The sequence below is a fragment of the Serinus canaria genome, chromosome Z (assembly GCF_022539315.1).
Source record: "Serinus canaria isolate serCan28SL12 chromosome Z, serCan2020, whole genome shotgun sequence".
Classification (NCBI taxonomy): domain Eukaryota; kingdom Metazoa; phylum Chordata; class Aves; order Passeriformes; family Fringillidae; genus Serinus; species Serinus canaria.
In genome coordinates this window covers 74,943,297-74,961,331 of record NC_066343.1, presented here as the reverse complement: position 1 = coordinate 74,961,331, position 18,035 = coordinate 74,943,297, and the positions used below count along the sequence as shown (strand labels likewise).

The 18,035-nt window shown below is 44.4% G+C and overlaps 1 protein-coding gene across 3 annotated transcripts; it reads right to left on the bottom strand.

The window, feature by feature from the left end:
* Positions 1-554: 554 nt before the first annotated feature.
* SKA1 (spindle and kinetochore associated complex subunit 1) lies at positions 555-17,941 on the bottom strand. 3 transcript variants are annotated; one of them, XM_050986855.1, is made up of 7 exons: positions 17,746-17,941; positions 15,344-15,447; positions 14,607-14,731; positions 13,552-13,643; positions 9,918-10,049; positions 5,103-5,272; positions 555-1,250 (listed from the first exon to the last, which is right to left on the bottom strand). In XM_050986855.1, exons 2-7 carry the CDS (start codon positions 15,441-15,443, stop codon positions 1,102-1,104), a joined length of 768 nt encoding a protein of 255 aa, XP_050842812.1. In that variant the 5' UTR covers positions 15,444-15,447; positions 17,746-17,941; the 3' UTR covers positions 555-1,101. The 3 variants fall into 3 exon arrangements, with proteins under 3 accessions (XP_050842812.1, XP_050842810.1, XP_050842811.1); XM_050986853.1 differs by lacking the exon at positions 17,746-17,941 and adding an exon at positions 16,255-16,538; XM_050986854.1 differs by lacking the exon at positions 17,746-17,941 and adding an exon at positions 16,314-16,538.
* Positions 17,942-18,035: the final 94 nt, after the last annotated feature.

Here is an 18,035-nt window from a genome sequence, read left to right as displayed (position 1 = left end):
CCCCACAGGGCCTCAGAGGCTCCTCTCTGCTGCTGCTCTTTTGGAGAAAAAAAAAAAAAGAGTTGAAAGAGCTAACTCGCAGCTCAAAAGCATTGAAAAGCCAAAAATTAGCCTCAGCCCAAGTGGTTCAGTTAAGGGCTGTGGCCGAGACATTTCAGAAATTTTCTCAAAATTGTTTGATAACTGTCAATGGATTTTTGATAACTGTTGATGATTTTCTTCAGCAGTTCTTTGTTTCAGGATTCTGCAAGCCTGTTTCAGGACCAAAAGGGACTTGCAGAGATGTCAGAGAGGAACATCTCCAGTCCATGAACTTTCTCCTGAAACTCAGCCGTTTGGACTTGAAGTAATGAACTTTCTTTGCATTGTTTTGCATTTTCTTATATTGTAAGATTGTTTTAGTGATAGGATAGAATTTGATGTTCTACAATTGAAGAATTTTCTTGATCATTCCACATCAGCACTTGATTGAGGTTTTGATTAGCAACACAAAACCTCCTAAGTGTTTGTCCTTTATTCTGCATGAGCCCAGCAGACAAAATCACAAACACTTTTGTTTTTAAATAAAATTTTAATTAAAATAAAAAGGGTGAAATGTAGCCATGATATTTTCTGCAAAATCCTTTCCTTTGGATTTTTTCTCCTGAGAAGCTGAGGCCTCAGGATCAAAATGCAAACAATGATTACCTGCTGTGGAATGCAGCAGGTGGATCTGTGATTGGTCTCATGTGTGTTTCTAATTAAAGGCCAATCACAGTCCAGCTGTCCAGACTGTCTCGGTCAGTCACAAGTCTTTGTTATCATTCTTCTTTTTCTATTCTTAGCTTAACCATCACAGGTTAACATGCAGAGAACTTTACTTTTTTTGCTTTACTGATTTATTATTTTATGATTTATATATATAATATTCAAACTATACTAAACAAAAAATGTGCCCAGCTGACTTTCTGGTTTGGGTTTGTAGTTTCCCTCAACAAAAAGCAAAACTCAAATCCTTAAATGCAACTCCTAATTTAGGGTAGATGCCTGAAAACCCCTGCCTGTCCCTCCGTGCTGCTGTCTGGAGAGCAGGGCAGGGTGTGAGGTCAGGCAGGGGAGCTGTTAGCAGATGACGTAGCGGATGAGCCCCGAGCCACGAATCTCTCTCACTCTCTGGCAGTGCCTCAGGATGCTGAGGATGCTGTGGAACCTCTTATCCAATTTCAGCTGAGTGAATGCCTTGATATCATCTTCCACAATAAAAAATGCTCCTGAAAAACAAACAATGGTTTTGTTACAGAAAATACTCTGCGGTGGGATACACTCAGCATTCCACAAGTGACAGCACAGCTTCTTCTTCATAATTCCACAATCTGCAATTCATAATTCTACAGTCAGTAGGACAGCTTCACACTATATTGGGAACTTTGTTCTACTTTTAAAACCTGTCATCAGAAAGAGAACTGCCGGCCTTCCCCAGAAGTTCAGACACTCTGCATCATCCACAGGCCCCACTCCATGAGGTCTGTCTCCCAGCAGGCACTCATGTTCTGGAATTAGATCTCTGCCATAAGGACAGAGCCCTGCATGCATCAGAGCTATGCAGCCCACATTCCCTTAATTTATATCAGATTTAGAAAAGAATAATCCGTCATTACTTAAGAAAATCACAGGAAAAGACTAATCACTTGCAACAGCATCGTCCCTGTGTCTCCAGGAAAATGGCACAGTGAAGTCCTGCATCAAAGCTGAGAGCTCCCCCCTTCTTGTAGTTGATTAACTACTTCTACAAGCAAATTGTCAGTAAAATTCAGGCTGCCCACGGCAGTGGTAGAGTTACCATCCCTGGAAGTGTTCAAAAAACCATGTGAATGTGCCCCTGGATGACATGGTATGACATGGTGAACATGGTGCTCGGCTGACAGTTGGAATTTGTGATCTTAAAGACCTTTTCCAGCCTAAATGATTCCTGAATTATCATGCTTCCAAGTCTAATGGGAAGGAGGACACAAGGGTAGGGGTGTTTCAGCTCAGAAAAAGAAGATTGCATTCTCCCTCCTTGTTTTATCCCTAACACTGAGGCAGTGCTCCATTAGAGAAAATGGAGCATCTCTTCCTCCTGTTAAGTCCTTCCAGTTTCACTGGGATATAGCTGATACAAGCTGGAAAGCCGAAGCTGCCAGAAGACAACTGAGGTCCAAGAATTATGTTTGTAAGTGCAATGTCCCCCAAAATCTTACTTAGACAGAGCTGAGAAATAACAGATCATGTTTTCTCACAGCCTGAGCCTCTCATGAGAGTTGGTGACACATGTGTCTCACAGGGAGTAGAATCTTCCAGAGACAATAACTGTCAAAATCTAGAGATATTTCCCCTGAGAGGAACTCTGCTGGAATCTCAGAGCTTGTAACGCCACCAAATCCTCATACAGATGAGAAGTAGGAAGTTTGTTTACTAGGAAAAGAAAGAAGAGCTGCTTTACTGCTCAAAATAGAAAATGGTCTCAAACAGAGACCATTTACAACTTCCAGGGACACTAACACACCCAAACAGTGTTGGGAAGCCAGGCATAACCTGCCTGCTGCCTTCACAGTCTGTTACATCCTGGGGAGCATCAGAATGTCCTGAATTTTGATAAAACAAGATTCCATCTTATATTTGCTCACAATCCAGAGTGGCAACATTCAGCAAAGCAGGATCTTTTTTGTGAAGAAATCAGAGCTGGGTGAAGGGCAGTAGTTTGGTCCACGAGCTAAACAACCAGCTAAACTCACTGAACCACCTGAGTGGCTGGAAGTGACCCTGATAAACCAGGCAGCATCTACTCTCATCTTGAAATCAGAGAAGAGGTCAGCTGGCAATCGTCCCAGGATGAGAACCACTGGGGCTCCTAAGCAGAGAGACACTCACAGGAGAGATTTAAACAAACAAATCAATGAATGCAGAACGTCATCCTGAAAAATGCAATGGAGAAAGACATTTAATCATTTTGTGCTGGCCAGATAAGAACCATCTGACAGCCTGCCAGGACTTTTCCTCTAGACTTTCTAAATGATTAATCACGAAAAAAACCAAACAAAACCATCTACCACACAACTACACACGCTCTATCAGATGCTGAATGTCCTAGTTTCCTAAGTGAACTTCCCAAGATAAACAAGAAATAAAGACCATCTCTCAGGTACTTAAAGAAATTAAGCACTTCAGTTTTTCAGACTTAAGCCTTGCAGCTAACAGAAAAATTCTCTGACCAGGTTGCTAGAATGGCTTCGTCACTGCAGCCAAGACTGCTGTGGATCACAGTGCAGACTGAGCAGCACTCCAGGCCCAGGAGGGCCCTTCTAGTGTTCAGCCTCTCTTCTACAGCTGTGGGCTCAAACTCTTTGCAACTGTCCTAAGGATAGGAGTAGTGACACCAAAATTGTGCTGTAAATTAAATTGATGAAGCCACTACTTTAAGAAATCCAGATTAATGCAAGCTGCTGTTCAACTGAGGCAAAACATGCTTAGAGATAAGCCACACCACCACAGCCCAAACCAAAAGTCAGTCACATGAATTTATCTAGCTGCATGTGCTTAGAATGATTTTAATAAAGCCCTTTACAACAATGACCTTTGTATGGCAACTGAGGTCTCATCAGGAGTCCTGTGTCCAGCCCTGTGACTGCAGCATGAGAAAGACGTGGAGCTGCTGGAGCCAGTGCAGAGGAGGGCAGGGAGATGCTGCCAGGGCTGGAGCCCCTCTGCTCTGGAGCCAGCCTGGCCCAGCTGGGGCTGTTCCCCTGCACAAGAGAAGGCTCCAGGGACACCTCAGAGCCCCTGCCAGGGCCCCCCCAGGGGCTCCAGGAGAGCTGCACAGGCACTGGGCACAAGGCATGGAGGGACAGCAGCCAGGGAATGGCTTCCCAGGGCCAGAGGGCAGGCACAGATGGGATCTTGGGAATGAGGAATTGCTGGCTGGGAGGGTGGGCAGGCCCTGGCCCAGGGTGCCCAGAGCAGCTGTGGCTGTACCTGGATCCCTGGGAGTGTCCAAGGCCAGGCTGGGCAGGGCTTGGAGCAGACGGGGATGGTGGGAGGCCTCCCTGCCCATGGCACGGGGTGGAAGTGGCTAATATTGAAGGCCACTTCCAACCAAACCATTCTGTGATTCTGTGTTTATCTTACAGGTCTCAAAATAAAGTGCCAACATGTCTATCAGATCAGAATTCCCTCCCTACAGAAAAGCTGCATTTAGAACCCAGAAGTCACTGATGTTGTCATCATCATACTGTAATATCCAGAGTCTTGAAGAGGGAGGGAGGGATGGGAGGGAGGGATGGGAGGGAGGGATGGGAGGGAGGAAGGGTTGCAGTTTATCTTCAGGGCACTCCTGAGTACCCAGTGAATGCTCAGAGCAGAAGTTTAGCATTCTCTCCTGGGCTAAAACAGGTGGGTGCCATAGTGCTGTCAGAGACAGCTCTTTTTATGTGAGACAGAAGACAGTTTGCTCCACTCTTCATGCCTGAACTTGGAAACATGAGGGCATTCTAAGGACACCCCCAAGCTGACATGTGCACTGCGCCCCTCCAGGAATAATTACATACTTGTTCTCAAGAGGAAAGGCTTGCCAAAAAGGAGATTTTAATATCAGAGATTTACTGTGCCACAGGTTTTTGGAAAAACTAGCCAGTAAGTGCAATTTGTCAATTGAAAGAAAGGTATTTTGGTTTTCACTCCCTCTATGCTTTTAAGAGGAGAAAACTTCTTAAGATTTTCAGATGGACTTACCTCTTCCACAGAGCCAATGCAGCACAATTAATTAGCCAGATTTCCCAACTTCAAAACAAAATTTTAATAGTTCATATCCAACCAAGTTTAACACTTGAGAACACATTTCTATGGTTTGGTTATCAAACTAAGAGTTTCCCAAACTTGTAGTGATTCCAAACTAAATCTTTGTGCATCAAACTTTCTGCCATGACACACCATCAAAGGGACACATTTTTCAAGGAAAACCATCAAAAAGTGAACCAATCATTATGGGACACTCTTCAGTCAAAAATACTGAAAAAAAGATGAGTATTTTTATACTTCTCTTGTAACATCCAGTTTGGTACCAACAAAGGAAAAAAAACAAAACAAACCTTTTGTATCCTTAGTTTCTTCTTCAATGAACCTGTGGTAGAGGTTTCTGACTGGTGCACTCATAGACTTCAAAGGCTGATACAAGATCTTGTATTTGCCCACCACGGCCTTGTTCAGCTCTTGAACAACTGCATTAATCTGATCATATTTTATACGGCCTTTCATATACCTACAAATAAAAATAAGAATCAGTAACCAGAAAGTCACAAAATTCTGTGTTTATTCTTCTCTTTCATCTGCCTTAACTGAAGGAGCCATTCCTAGTTAGAGGCAGTTTCTCCTGTTTTGTATAAATGAATACATCTAGTAGTTAATTCTGTTCATTTCCTTGATTGCTTAACAATCCTGAAGGTAAAAAGGCCATGACAAAACCTAAACCAGACAGATAAAATATTAGAAAGCTAAATTAAGAAGCAGAATGCATTCAGTGCTTAAGATGTAAAAAGCTTTTCCAAATGGAATAAAGGTTGCTTTTATAGCTTACCACTTAAACACAGAAAAATAAACTTTGCAGAAAACAGCACGAAATGAAATGTTTGCCTAGGAGCACAACTTGGCTCATATTATCACCACAAATGAGCTGTGTTTGATGTTACGGCCATTTATTGTTTGGCCAGGGCACCAAACAATCAGGCAGCGGGCGTGGAGCGGGGCCAGAGCGCAGCAGCCCCTACCCACCATGGGCCCTTCTTTAAAATTTGTTTGTTGGTTTGTTAGTGTTTGGTTGGTTGGTTTTTGTTTGATTTTGTTTTTTTGATGTGGCACTCGGTGCCATGGTTTAGTTGAGGTGTTAGGGCATGGGTTGGACATGATGATCTTGAAGGTCTCTTCAAACCCAGTGATTCTGTGATTATTTGGGTTTTTTTAAGAGCTACTAGTTCTGTGTTGCCTTCTGTATTTGACTTTGCAGCCTACTGAGCTGTGAAGATAAGGTTCTGCACCACCAGCATCCATTTCTGAACTCTCAGAGCATTTCTAATACTAGTACTAGAAGAATAAGGTCTGTTGATAACAGCCTAGAGGTACAGGAAGAACAGAAGATAAAGAACAAAGTGATGTGGAAATACTAGAACATTGGAAGATTTGCAAGTAAGGCTATTCAGTATTTATAGATGTAAAGCCATGCCTTCAAGGAAAAGGAACTGTGCTGCACACTGAGAAACCATTATACAAAAATGAATTCTGAAACTCAAATGACAAGCAGTAAGCTAAATACAACACAACCTTCCTCTCCCCCAAAAAATGGCAGTAAAGGCCAGGCCAGCCTTGAAACCTGCGTTGTCCTGTGGCCTTCATTCAGTTGCTACAACAAACCAAACCTGGCTGTTGGTGTTTTGTTCAGTATGGGTTTCCTCAGATGTGAGGAATTACACAAGTGTTACAATTCATTTTAAGAGTGAATGCTCTAGGTCAGTAGAGCAGGTGGCTAAAAGCTGTGTGACAGAAAGACTGAAAAGATCAATGAACAGCAAATTCCTCCCTCGTTTTAATCTGAACAGACAGGCTCAATCTTTGGAGAGCACACAAAGAATTCAAAGCAGAAGTAGATAATCAATTACAAGTTCAGTATTCCAAACCAGAATTCAGACAGGCATTCTGCAATTGCCAACTCAGAACAAGTGCTGTAGATTTCAACAGCAGCCAGTCCCTGCCAGGCGGTCAGGCTGAATTACAGACTGTAAAACTGAATTCAAAGCAATTGCTCTGCCTCCAAACCGAGTTTGAAATTCAGTAGCCACTAAGTTACTTGCAACCAGCTTTCTACTTTATTGACACTTGGATTAATTCAGCATTGGAGGGCGCAGCCATCCTGTAGCTGTAAAAACTCTCTACTTTGCACAGCAATAAGGCAGCACTATGCCCCTGACATGCAGCCACAGCAGAAGCACAGCCTGTAACCACAGCAGGGCTCTGCCTGCGTGCATTAACTGCTGTTTATTGCTCTCTTTGCCTCCCTGCACTACAGGGGAGTGTGCAGAGCGAGGAAGGCTCAGCCCAGAGGTACAAAACAACTTTATTTAAGTTCCTGTGCTCCCACTGTCAACATACAGGCAGTGAACACACTTAATAAAGCCAAGGGAGCACCTCAGCTCATCCTGAAACTGAAACAGAGAGGCAGGACTGGGTTGCCTGAACCTAAACACAAATGTTCTTTGAGAAGCCCTCAGGCATCCAAGCTGCTTTAGTCTGAAATTAAATCCTGTCAAAACCAAATGCAATTTTTATTTTGTGCATAACTAAGGATCATAAAAACTCCAGCTGTCCCACAGCCCTCTCATGGTTCTACCCAACCATGGCTGGCAAACCCATTAATGCTGACATTTATTTCAGTCCATGTGTATGCTAATATAAAAATACAAAGTTGAGAAGTTCCAAATTCAGGCATTTAATTTAGATTTAAAATAACTTTAAAATCTGCTTCACTATTCCAAATGCAATAAAATTCAAAACTCCTCTGAAAAAGATCCAGTCAGTTTCTTTTTTTAATCCACAGAAGCCCTTTTTCAAAGCATTTTTTCTATAGGTATGAAAACCAGAGCATGGTGCTGTGTTCCTCAGAGAAAAGAATAACATCAATATATCACATATATACCACTCTATAAGAGATAAAGCTTGTAATGGCCACCCCCTGCTCTCTCAAAAACGGTTGGGCTAAAATAGCCATGCATTCTCCCAAGCCACCATCTTCTGAGACTTGAGAGTTATAATGAATGCACAGAATCTAAAATGCTTTTGGCAGTAAGATTTTCAGAAATGAGTAGGAATTCTAGACACAGAATAAAGCAAACCTTTTCCTCTGCCTCAAAGTCAAAAGTTAACAAAGACAGATACTGTGAAATGTCCTTTATCTTCCTCCAAATAGCACCTTCCTGCAATAGATTCGAAGGGTAAGATAATTTGCAGGCTTTTTATTGTGCAAAGTGTTCTGTTTGATCAGGGTGCTCCACTTCTGCCCCTTAACACAGCGTGTACCTTTGCTAAATGCCAGCTGCCCAGTCCTAGGACTATGAAGTCACTGAAGCCTGTGTCCCTTTCAGTGGCCTGATGATGTTAGGAATAGATTTTCCTTCATGTTCAGCATAAAGCAAGGGAAAACAGCCTCAATTTTTCACCCCCCACCCCCAGTGCTCACCTGAAGAAACGGGCTCTGAACCAAGTTCTCATTCTTCCAAGAGAATATATTCAGTGCAAGAGAATTTGTATTACAAGTATTTGCTGCTTAGATTTGGTCAATCAGTATGTGAAATTGCAAGTACTCCCTCAATCTTGTACTACAACATTGCCAGGCAACAGAAATACTGGTAGATTAATAGATCTATGTAAATTCATGTAAATTTTCCTCCACAGAATAAACATGCTTCTCCCATCTGAATAAAATTAAATTATTTCTAGAGCTCTACCAGCACAGTCTAAGCTGCAGCCTTTCCATAATGGGTACCTTCCAACACAGCTGCAACATTTCCACAGGGGGTGCCTTCCAACTCTGCTTGTTCTGTCGTTTTGTGAATCTGTAATGGATAGGAAGAGGATCCATCTGGCCTCTGTCCCCATCCTCCACACCCATGAACAGCTGAGGAAAATCTTCCACTTTCAAGGGTTATCATAAACTCCTTTAGGTGGGAAAAGCCCTCTGACATCATCGAGTCCAACCTTTCTCCCAGCATGGCCAAGGCCACCACTAAACCATGTCCCAAGTGTCCTGCCATCTGTCTTGGGATGTGGAAGATCATCGCCTTAACTGGAAGTTAAAACAGTATTTGGCTGGAATGGTCTGTGTCTATTTTTCTTACCACAGCAGAGATAAAGACCAAAAATTCACAGGCTCCAGCTTTATCCTCCCATAATTTTATCAGGAGAGAACTACCTAAGGAAGTAAATCCACAAAATACCTGAGATGTTCTGCAGAATAAAAATATCAGGCACATGCTCTTCTAAGAAGTCCTTTATCATTAGCTCAACATTCAGTATAAGGAAGAAAATGGGCATTACTCACCTGAAAATTTTGAAGGCTATAGAAAAAAATTATTGGAAAGCCTTAAGTAAAGTACAGACTCAAAACCATATTTCTTACAGAAACAGGTATTGTCAGGGAACACAGTGAATCTAGAGTCTCAATAACAATTTAGCCTTAGGCATCAAAAGAAATTTCTTCTTCCTGCAGAAACATTTACTCATACCACCCAAATGCTGTTTAAGAAGTTATGCCTGTATGTCAGACTTCAGACAAGGATATCCATTAATCAGGTCCTGATGTTAGGGGAAAACACCTACAGCTTTCTATTCACTGAAATTTGGGAATTTCAGTGCAAAGTGATTTCTTTGTTTTTAACAAGTCTGATTGCTTTTCCTGTCTTAAAACAGATTGGTAAGTCAAGACTTGAAGTTTCCAGAAACCAATATTTGGGTCAAATAAAACCAGCATTTATCCCTGTTTTTCTTTCTATATGTAAACAAACCATGTTGTGGGATGATGGCTCTATTTTTTAATGTCAGTTCTCAAAACAAGATGAGGATTCACCTGTTAGCTAATAAATCTCTGTTCATAAAATTACAGTGGCTTTTGAGGTAAGAAGTTTGGTTTTTAACTGATCGGTTTTCATCTTCCCAATACCAGCATAAAGAGGAGCCCAATTAATTAATTGGATTTTCAGTTTGCTAGCAACACATTTAAACCATTTGGAGCTGTTGACATATTTCACCAATGAAATATTTCATCTCTGTCAGCCCCAGTTCTGCAAGAGGTCACTCTCCCAAACCTATGTGTGCCACCCAAACTGATATGCCAGGGTACAAAGGAAGCCATGCTTACTTACGCAGGGACACTTTCAAACTCCTCTGTGGTTATTAATGCTGCTTCTTTAATGGTTTTTTTCTCTTTTTCAGGTTTCTTCTCACTTTTGCATTCTACAGCCTTTGTTTGTCCTTTCACACTTGGCATGATGTTGCTGTAAAATGAAGGAATATTCCGTGCATAAACAGCAGGTAAGTAGGAAGGATAATTCCACTACACTGCTTAGTCACAGACCTAAGTTCCGGCCTATCTGTTAGGCTGGATGTACACAATTAGTGATATTTCACAGAAGAAACATCAGTGAGCAAGCCTACTCTGTTTCAAATCATATCCTTCAGCTGACTTCAGCACAGCTCTTGGTTTCTGTGCTCCAGAGGCTGCTAGCAGGTGAGCTGGAAGCAGTCCAAGTGCAGCATGGCACAGCTCAGAATTCAATGTACCATTACATTTCACACAAGGCCTGGCTTTTTGTCAGATAAAACACAGCCCAGAGCTGCAGCCTTCACAGGCAGATTTGAAATACTTCAAATCTTGGGAAGCCTGACTCATCCATTAAACTTTTGAAGTAAAGAAATTCTATACCACCTAGCAGACACTTTTAAATTTTTTTTAGGCAAGATCCAAAAGTCAAAGAATTTCCTGATTTATCCCTGATTATTAAAACATTAATTTTATAAATTCAACCTTCCTCTAAACCCTCAGCTTAGAGCCTCAAACCCCAAGGGATTTGCCAGCCACCCACCCAGCTGCTCCTCAGCAGGACAGCAAAGGTGATGCATATGGCCAAATCCACTGTCATCAGAACACGTGGGCATTACTGGGATGTGCAGCAGAATTAAATAAAGCAGTACAGAGCTGACCTGGACAAGGAAAAAGTCCTCTGCTTGGATCTGACCATCCACAAGAGATCGTTGCTGCACATGGGGACTCCACAGCAGTGAACGGTACGGCGGTGCCCCATCTGTCCCCCCCAGGGGCAGGATTTGAGGTGTCACTCGCTGTGTTCCCCGCGGAACAGCAGAGCCATGGAGAGGACAGTGAGTGCCACCTGCTGGCTCCCACACCATCTGCTCCCTGTCATGGGGACGAGAGCAGCTCTGCTCTGCGCTGGGACACCACACAGAGCCCTTCTGAAACCCAGCACATCTGCAGCCAAACTTATGCAGATGTCATCATCTGAAGAACATCTGCTTGCATCTGAACAACAACAACAAAATGAATCCTGGCACCCTGCAGCTAGCAGGGAATGTCAGCAAACTGGAGGGAAAGGAGAGGGGGGTGAATTTTGGGTGGTGGTGCAGGTGGGTTTGGAATGAAAGGATAAACACAAGAACCAAGGGAAGCAAGTTCACATCTTGAAACTCCATTCCTCCCACGCTCCAGTCTCCTGCTGTCTATCCCACTGCAACAAACCTTTTCTAGATGATTCCCATATCCAGGCACCCTTCCTTTGTGTTCCCACCCACTCCTTTGCCCCTGAACTGCTGCAGTGAGGTGGTATAGACACAGTTCACCACTGACCTGAACTATGAAAAGGAAAAACTTATGCTTGTTTACAAAATCTGGCTCTGGTGGAACAAGAAACTGAATCTCAACAAACACAGGGGATGCAAAGAGCTTGAGAGATATTTAACCTGCTTTTTATTTCAGTGAGATTCCTCTGGTAAACAAGAACAGAAAACCCAAGGATACAGGAGAGAAACAATTGCTAAAGCATGAATCCCTGAGTTTCTCTGTGTGGGTGTTTTCATTTTCCCAGGGACTTCAAGGCCTGTCTCACCAGCATTCAAGTGCTCCTCTGCTTTCTGCATTATCTCACTCAACATATAAATCACTCAACACTGATATTCACAGCCCCACACATCCAGGAACAGAAAGGGAGGAGGCCAGGAGAGGAAGGTTTGGGGAAGAGGCCTGAAAACATATTTACACCTGATACAGTGGGTTTTGAACAATTTTGTCCCTTCTTACACTTCCTTGACCCTCCACTGCATAACACAGTGAATACCAAGAAGTGACAAAACAGGGAAAAAAGAAGAAAGTGTGTTTTGACAAAGGGCATCATCATACAATGTATTATTACTCAAGACACACCAGCAACAAGCTGACACTGACAGAACAGCAGCTGTAAGCTGGCTGAGCACAATCTGTAGAAAATTATCAGAAAAGCTTGGTTGGTTTTACATATTGTGGTTCTCTCTAGAAAGAAAAGAACTGACAAAAGTCATATCACAATTAACTTCCTAATCACAAGCAGGACAAGATTGTAAGGGAAACTAACATCCCAAAAAATCTTTTGGTGTGAGAAGTGGCACAATTACTGAACAAGTCTCCTTTACATCTAAACAATTTCCAGGAGCTAACACAAAGTTAAGACAAAGGATTTCCCACAATAAGTAAATTTTGACAGGAAAGCAGAACCCAAGTGGTAATTTCCTAAAAACTTCAATTCTTACACACAGAAAAAAAGCAACATGTAAATTGAAAAGGAACATGTCACCCCTAGAGACATTTTGAGAGACTGTTTCCTAAACTGAGGGGTTCATCTCTAAAGGGTGAGAATAAGAAAAAAGCTTCTGCACAAGTCATCCCTTCACCAGCTAAGAAAAGCTTCAATACAATACCTACACCAATGACCATACTGCTACACACTAACAAAAAATACCATTCATTTTTCTCTTCTAGAACCCTCTTTCCACACATTTAACCTGTTTGCTGGAATACGTCTGTCATGTTTTGAGACTGAGGCTTCTCTAGCATGAGGAACCAGAGCAAGTAAAGCTGGTTGATTCAGGGCACATACTGGAAGCACTGAGTTCAAACTAATGCATTGCCTTCTGACGAGCTACGAGGTGGGAAAGAAACTCTGGGATCCCCAGATAACACGGGTTTCTCTGCAAGTGACCCCGCCTGACACACACTAACAACACTCCATAAAACAAAGCAGCTCCAACAGGACGGAGAAAGAGATGAGAAACTCAGAGTTGAAATGTCTTAGAAGCCTTCCGAGTAACATTAATTCTGTTAATTAAGTAACATTAGTTCTGTTAAAACTGTTAATTCATGTTCTTGTCATTTTCACACTTGAGCTACTTGACTCTGAAAAGCTTCTTACCACAGCACTCTCCAAGGCAAGGGGATGTCATAGCTAGCTGAAATAAATGCAGGATTGCCTTAGGGAAAAGAGAACAAAACTACCACAAACAGGATTCAAAGTCCCGCAGAAAGACAACTGAGTTAGAGGATTTTTGGTTTCTAATTGTATTTGGAAGGGCAGTGGTGCACTTCAGTTCTAGAGACCCAGCACTTGGGTCACTACCCCTTTGATGAGTAGGCACTGCAGTTACAAAAGTGATGTGTTTGATTCTAAATGAAGGGACGCCCAGACTCAGAGAAGCACTTCCTTTCTACTACATCACACCTACCCCTGGAAGCTCCCATTGGAACAACCTGGGGTTTTATAGACTTAACCTGACAGATTTGTTGGGGTGCTGGCACAAGCCTGGACAAGAGCCAACTGCAGAATCCACAGACACAACAACTTTGGGTCCCAAAGTTCCCCAGTTAACGTGGAGTGAAAGGAGCACAGCTGTAGAGCGCTGCAGCTGGACAGTGCCAGGAGCAGCCCGAATCCCCTGGGCTCAGGTACCACATACCGGCTCTGGGCTGGTTTGGGCAGATAGCATGGAATGTGTTCAAGGAGGTGCTGTGCTTCCTTCTGGTCTCTCTCAGCAGCCTTCTGCATCTCCTGAAATCGATATCAGAATATATCAGAAATCTCCTACTAACATCAAGCAAGTGAAATTAGGGCAAAACTAAATTAATTTTCAGCTTTTTTAAGAGGTGTCTTTGTTTTCTCCCCATCATCTTACCTCCTTATCCCATAATTTCCCCAGGAAAACTAGTAAAGATATAAAGGAAGGAGTGTCTTCCCTTGCCCTCAGAATGTCACAGAAATTTGAGCAGGCAAAAGGAACTTCAGCAATACACCCTGAGCAAGGTCTGGCTGGGGAATGATGGTGGTGAAGACGAGATACTGTGGTAAACTCACCTCCATTCCCCAAACAACATTTACACAAAAGACTTAACAAAGGCACTGAAAACACACAGTAGAAAACCAGACAAATATTCTAATTGAATACTTTGTGCAGCTATTGTAAAGATGCATAAGTAGAATTAATTTTTAGATCACAATATCTGTTTTGATAAAGACAAGTTTTCAAGGCCAGTGACAAAAACATGATTTTAATGTCCTTAGGATGAAGGAAGGTAGACTTAGATATTAGGAATAAATTCTTCCCTGAGGAGGTGGTGAGGCCCTGGCCCAGGGTGGCCAGAGGAGCTGTGGCTGCCCCTGGATCCCTGGAAGTGTCCAAGGCCAGGTTGGATGGGGCTTGGAGCAGCCTGGGACAGTGGAAGGTGTCCCTGCCCATGGCAGGAGTTGGGAATGGACGAGCTTTAAGGAGCCTTCCAATTCAAACCATTCTACAATTCTATGATTCTATGTACAAGCCTTGAAAAATACAATTTTTAATGTTGGTTGTTCTGGAGAACTGCCTGACAAACAACCAGCAAGCCTGTTCCAAGCCCCAGTTTCTCTTGTAAGCACATGCATCCAAACATCACTAACAATCTAGGAAAAAAAAGTGACACACATATCAAACATTTCTTTGAATCTTTCAGTATTTTATGAGCAGGGAAAAAAAATTACTTTGAGCAAATTTCTCAGTTTTTCTTGCTGTTTAACTTCGTTTTCCATTTTATTCAGGAGATCATGTACAAGGATCACATCATTCCGTATTTTACGGAGCACAGTCTTGCGGGAATCATCCTTACCTGTAAAAGAGAGAATATTAAGCTACAAAGTCTGCAAGAAAAAAAGAAAATCCCATTTTCCTCCCCTTCACAAGCAGTGATTATCTAACTCCCTGCTCCTCAGCCACCATATCCATCCAGGAGAAGCAGCAAGCCAAACTGTCAGCCTTGTACTCCACACAGCCAACAGAGTTCATGGAATCACTTAGTTTGGAAAAGCCCTCTAAAACCAGGTCCCACAGAGCACTGTCAAGGCCACCACTAACCTGTGTCCCAAGTGTCACAGCCACATGGCTTTTAAACCCCTTCAGGGATCGGGATTCCACCACCTCCCTGGCTGGATTCCTGACCTCTCCTTCCATGGGGAAATTCCTGCTGGTGTCCAACCTGACCCTCCCCATGCCCAGCCTGAGGCCATTCCCTCTCCTCCTGTCCCTGTTCCCTGGAGCACAGCCCACCCCCCCGCTGTCCCCTCCTGTCAGGAGCTGTGCAGAGCCACAAGGTCCCCCCTGAGCCTCCTTTTCTCCAGGCTCAGCCCCTTCCCAGCTCCCTCAGCCTCTCCTGGGGCTCCAGCCCCTCAGTGTCTTTCCTGGAGTGAAGTACAAGCCAAACCCCACTGTTGCTCTTGTTTACCTAGGTTTCTCAATAGGAGACACTTTTTAACATTTGAAATCTTCATATTGATGTGGAAGCACAAATCTTCCAGGCTTGAGGATGCCATATCCTTCATCATCACACTGAGGGGGAGCAAAAATGAAGGCAGGAATTTACCAAAGACCCAAAAACATTGCAAACATTGCCTACAAAAGCAAAATTTTTAGAAGGACACTGCTCTGTCAAAGAAGCAATGGGAGTGTAAACGAAACAGTAAATGGAGTAATTCTCTTTTATCTTACTAAATTGAAAGCAGGAAAGGAAGCAAAAAGTTGCACTAGACAAGGCAATAAGTTTCCCAGAACTTTGGAGATAAATGCAGTGTATTGTATTTGGAGATAATTTGGAGATAAATGCAGTGTATTGTATATCAGTGCAGCGATTCCTCAGCAAGAGTGCGAGCATCCTTATTACATTGAAGTGTGCAGTAAAAAAGGAGTTGGAATTTACTGCAAAAACCAAGAAACACCTGGCGTGTATGAGGCAGTTTTAGAAGACTCTCTCAGGGAGACTACATCAGATGACTGATGTTTAAAGTGGGGTGCTTTTTTAAAAACATAATTAAGAAAAAAAAATAACCAGAGTTATTAGTGAAGTCTGGAGGCATCAAAAAGAGCATTATATATCGATTACTATATTGTCTATAATAATAGAATTATTAACCCTATTAGAGACAGGAAATGATGAAAAGAAAAAATTATACAATGTGACAAAAACCCGCATTTAATACTGAGGCCCGGCACTGAGCGCTCACACAGCTCCCTCCGGCGGCTCACACTTGGAAACTTTAAAAACATCTTTTTTTTTCACTTTTGGCTTAAAATACTATCAAACTACCGCGCTTACTAAATCCGTTCTTAGAGACCTGCCGCCTCCCCCACCCTCCGTACCTGGGCGGAACCGGGACCCTCCGAGAGGGATTGGGATAGCCTGAGGGGATCGAGCTCACCCGTGCGCCCGGCGGCAGCGCCCGTTTCTCCTCGGGTTTCACTAGGCCCAGCACTAGTGCTTTCCGGCCTTCGTCCCGGTCCCACTCCCTCAGGAGGGGGAGGAGGACGCTCGGCCGGGGCTGGAGGACGCTCGGACGCGGCTAGCGCAGCTCGGGTGGAGCCCCGATTTGAATCCGCCGCGCTCGGGCGGGCGTTGGGGAGGGCACGGAGGGCGCGTGCGCGCTGAGAGGAGCGCTCGGGGCGGGCGGAAAGGGCGGAGCGGGGTCAGCGCTGAGGGAAAGCCGGGCGGGAAGGGCGGGATCGCTGAGGGGAATTCAGGGCGCTATGCCGGGCACTAAAGGAGTGGGTCAGGTGAAGGTCGGTCTTTTCTGTCAGACAACCGGTGACAGGACAAGGGGATATGGTCTCAAGATGCGCCATGGGAAGCTCAGGTTAGGCTTCAGGAGGAATTTCTTCATGGAAAGGACATTCTGGCATTGGAAGGGACTGCTCAGGGAGGTTTGGAGTCCTCGTCCCTGGAGGTGTCCGAGGAACGCCTGGACATGGCCCTCAGTGCTGTGGTCTGAATGACAAAGGGTTGGGCACGATCTCAGAGATTTTTTCCAACCTTTGACTATAATTCTGTGAGTCTGGCGGGACTGGGAGGAAGGGCGTGAGGCGGGAACTCTGAGGGGAGTGGGAGTGTGGAGGGTCTTTTCGATTTTAGGAGCTCTGTGAACACAGACATAAGAGTTCACCTTAGAAGACATTGTTTATTCAGCTCAGCGTGCGAGGAGGACGTTCCCACTAATCAGCTTGTCAAGGGGTAAAAAGTTACATCTGTTAACAGTAAAATTCACGTCATCACGCCCACTGTATATTCTGCATATTCTCCGCCCACCTAGTGCATATTTATTTGGGTGATGTAATCTTAATGCACGGGTTGAAACAGGTTCTTTCCTTCACTAGGGAAACCCCTCTCGTAGATAAGTTACGTTTACAAAAGGCAAGAAAAAATCTGAAAGACATAAAGGACAGTGGGAGAGGGAAGGGAAGGGAAGGTGGAGGAGTGCTGAAGCAGGGCAGGAAGGCCAGGAGCGCCGACGGGAGGCGGGATCACCGAGGAGAGCGGCAATGAAGGGTGGAAAGTGGGATCGCCGAGTAGAGCCGGGCGAGGAGCAACGCGGAATTGCTGAGGGGAATGGAAAGAAAGGGCGGAATTGGTGAAGGAGCGGTTAGGGAACCGAGCGGGAAGGAAAAGCCAGATCCCCGAGGGAGGTGTTAAGGGAGACCGGATCGCTGAGGACAGCCGAGCGCGAAGGGAGGGGGGGGTCGCTGAGGGGAGCCGCAAAGAAGGCGGGATTGCTGAGGGGAACGGGAAGGAAGGGCGGCAGGCGGGATCCCTGAGGGGTTCGGTCAGGGAACCGAGGGCGAGAAGGGAAAGCGGGATACCTGAGGGAGGCCGGGTCGCTGAGGAGAATGGGGCGCGAAGGGAGGCGCGATCGCTGAGGGGAGCGGGAACAAATGGCGGAATTGCTGAGCGGAGCCTGGTGAGAAGGAGCCGGGATCGCTGAAGGCAGCGGGAAGGGAAGGCAGGACCGCTGAGGGGAGCCGGAAAAAAGGGCGGAAGGCGGAATTGCTGAGGGAGCCGGGCGGAATCTCTCGGAGGCAGCGCCCTCAGCCCCTCGGTCCGGTTCCACCCCTGAGGACTTCACTCCCTCCAGGAAAATTGTGATAGCATG

What these genes read in the sequence shown, in the direction of transcription:
- SKA1 (XM_050986855.1), bottom strand. Translation starts at nt 15,443, where the DNA reads ATGATGAAGGATATGGCATCCTCAAGCCTGGAAGATTTGTGCTTCCAC. An exon ending in AACTGAGAAATTTGCTCAAA is followed by an intron (nt 13,644 to 14,606) that starts GTAATTTTTTTT and finishes TATCGATTTCAG; the next exon opens with GAGATGCAGAAGGCTGCTGA. An exon ending in CCCAAACCAGCCCAGAGCCG is followed by an intron (nt 10,050 to 13,551) that starts GTATGTGGTACC and finishes TTCATTTTACAG; the next exon opens with CAACATCATGCCAAGTGTGA.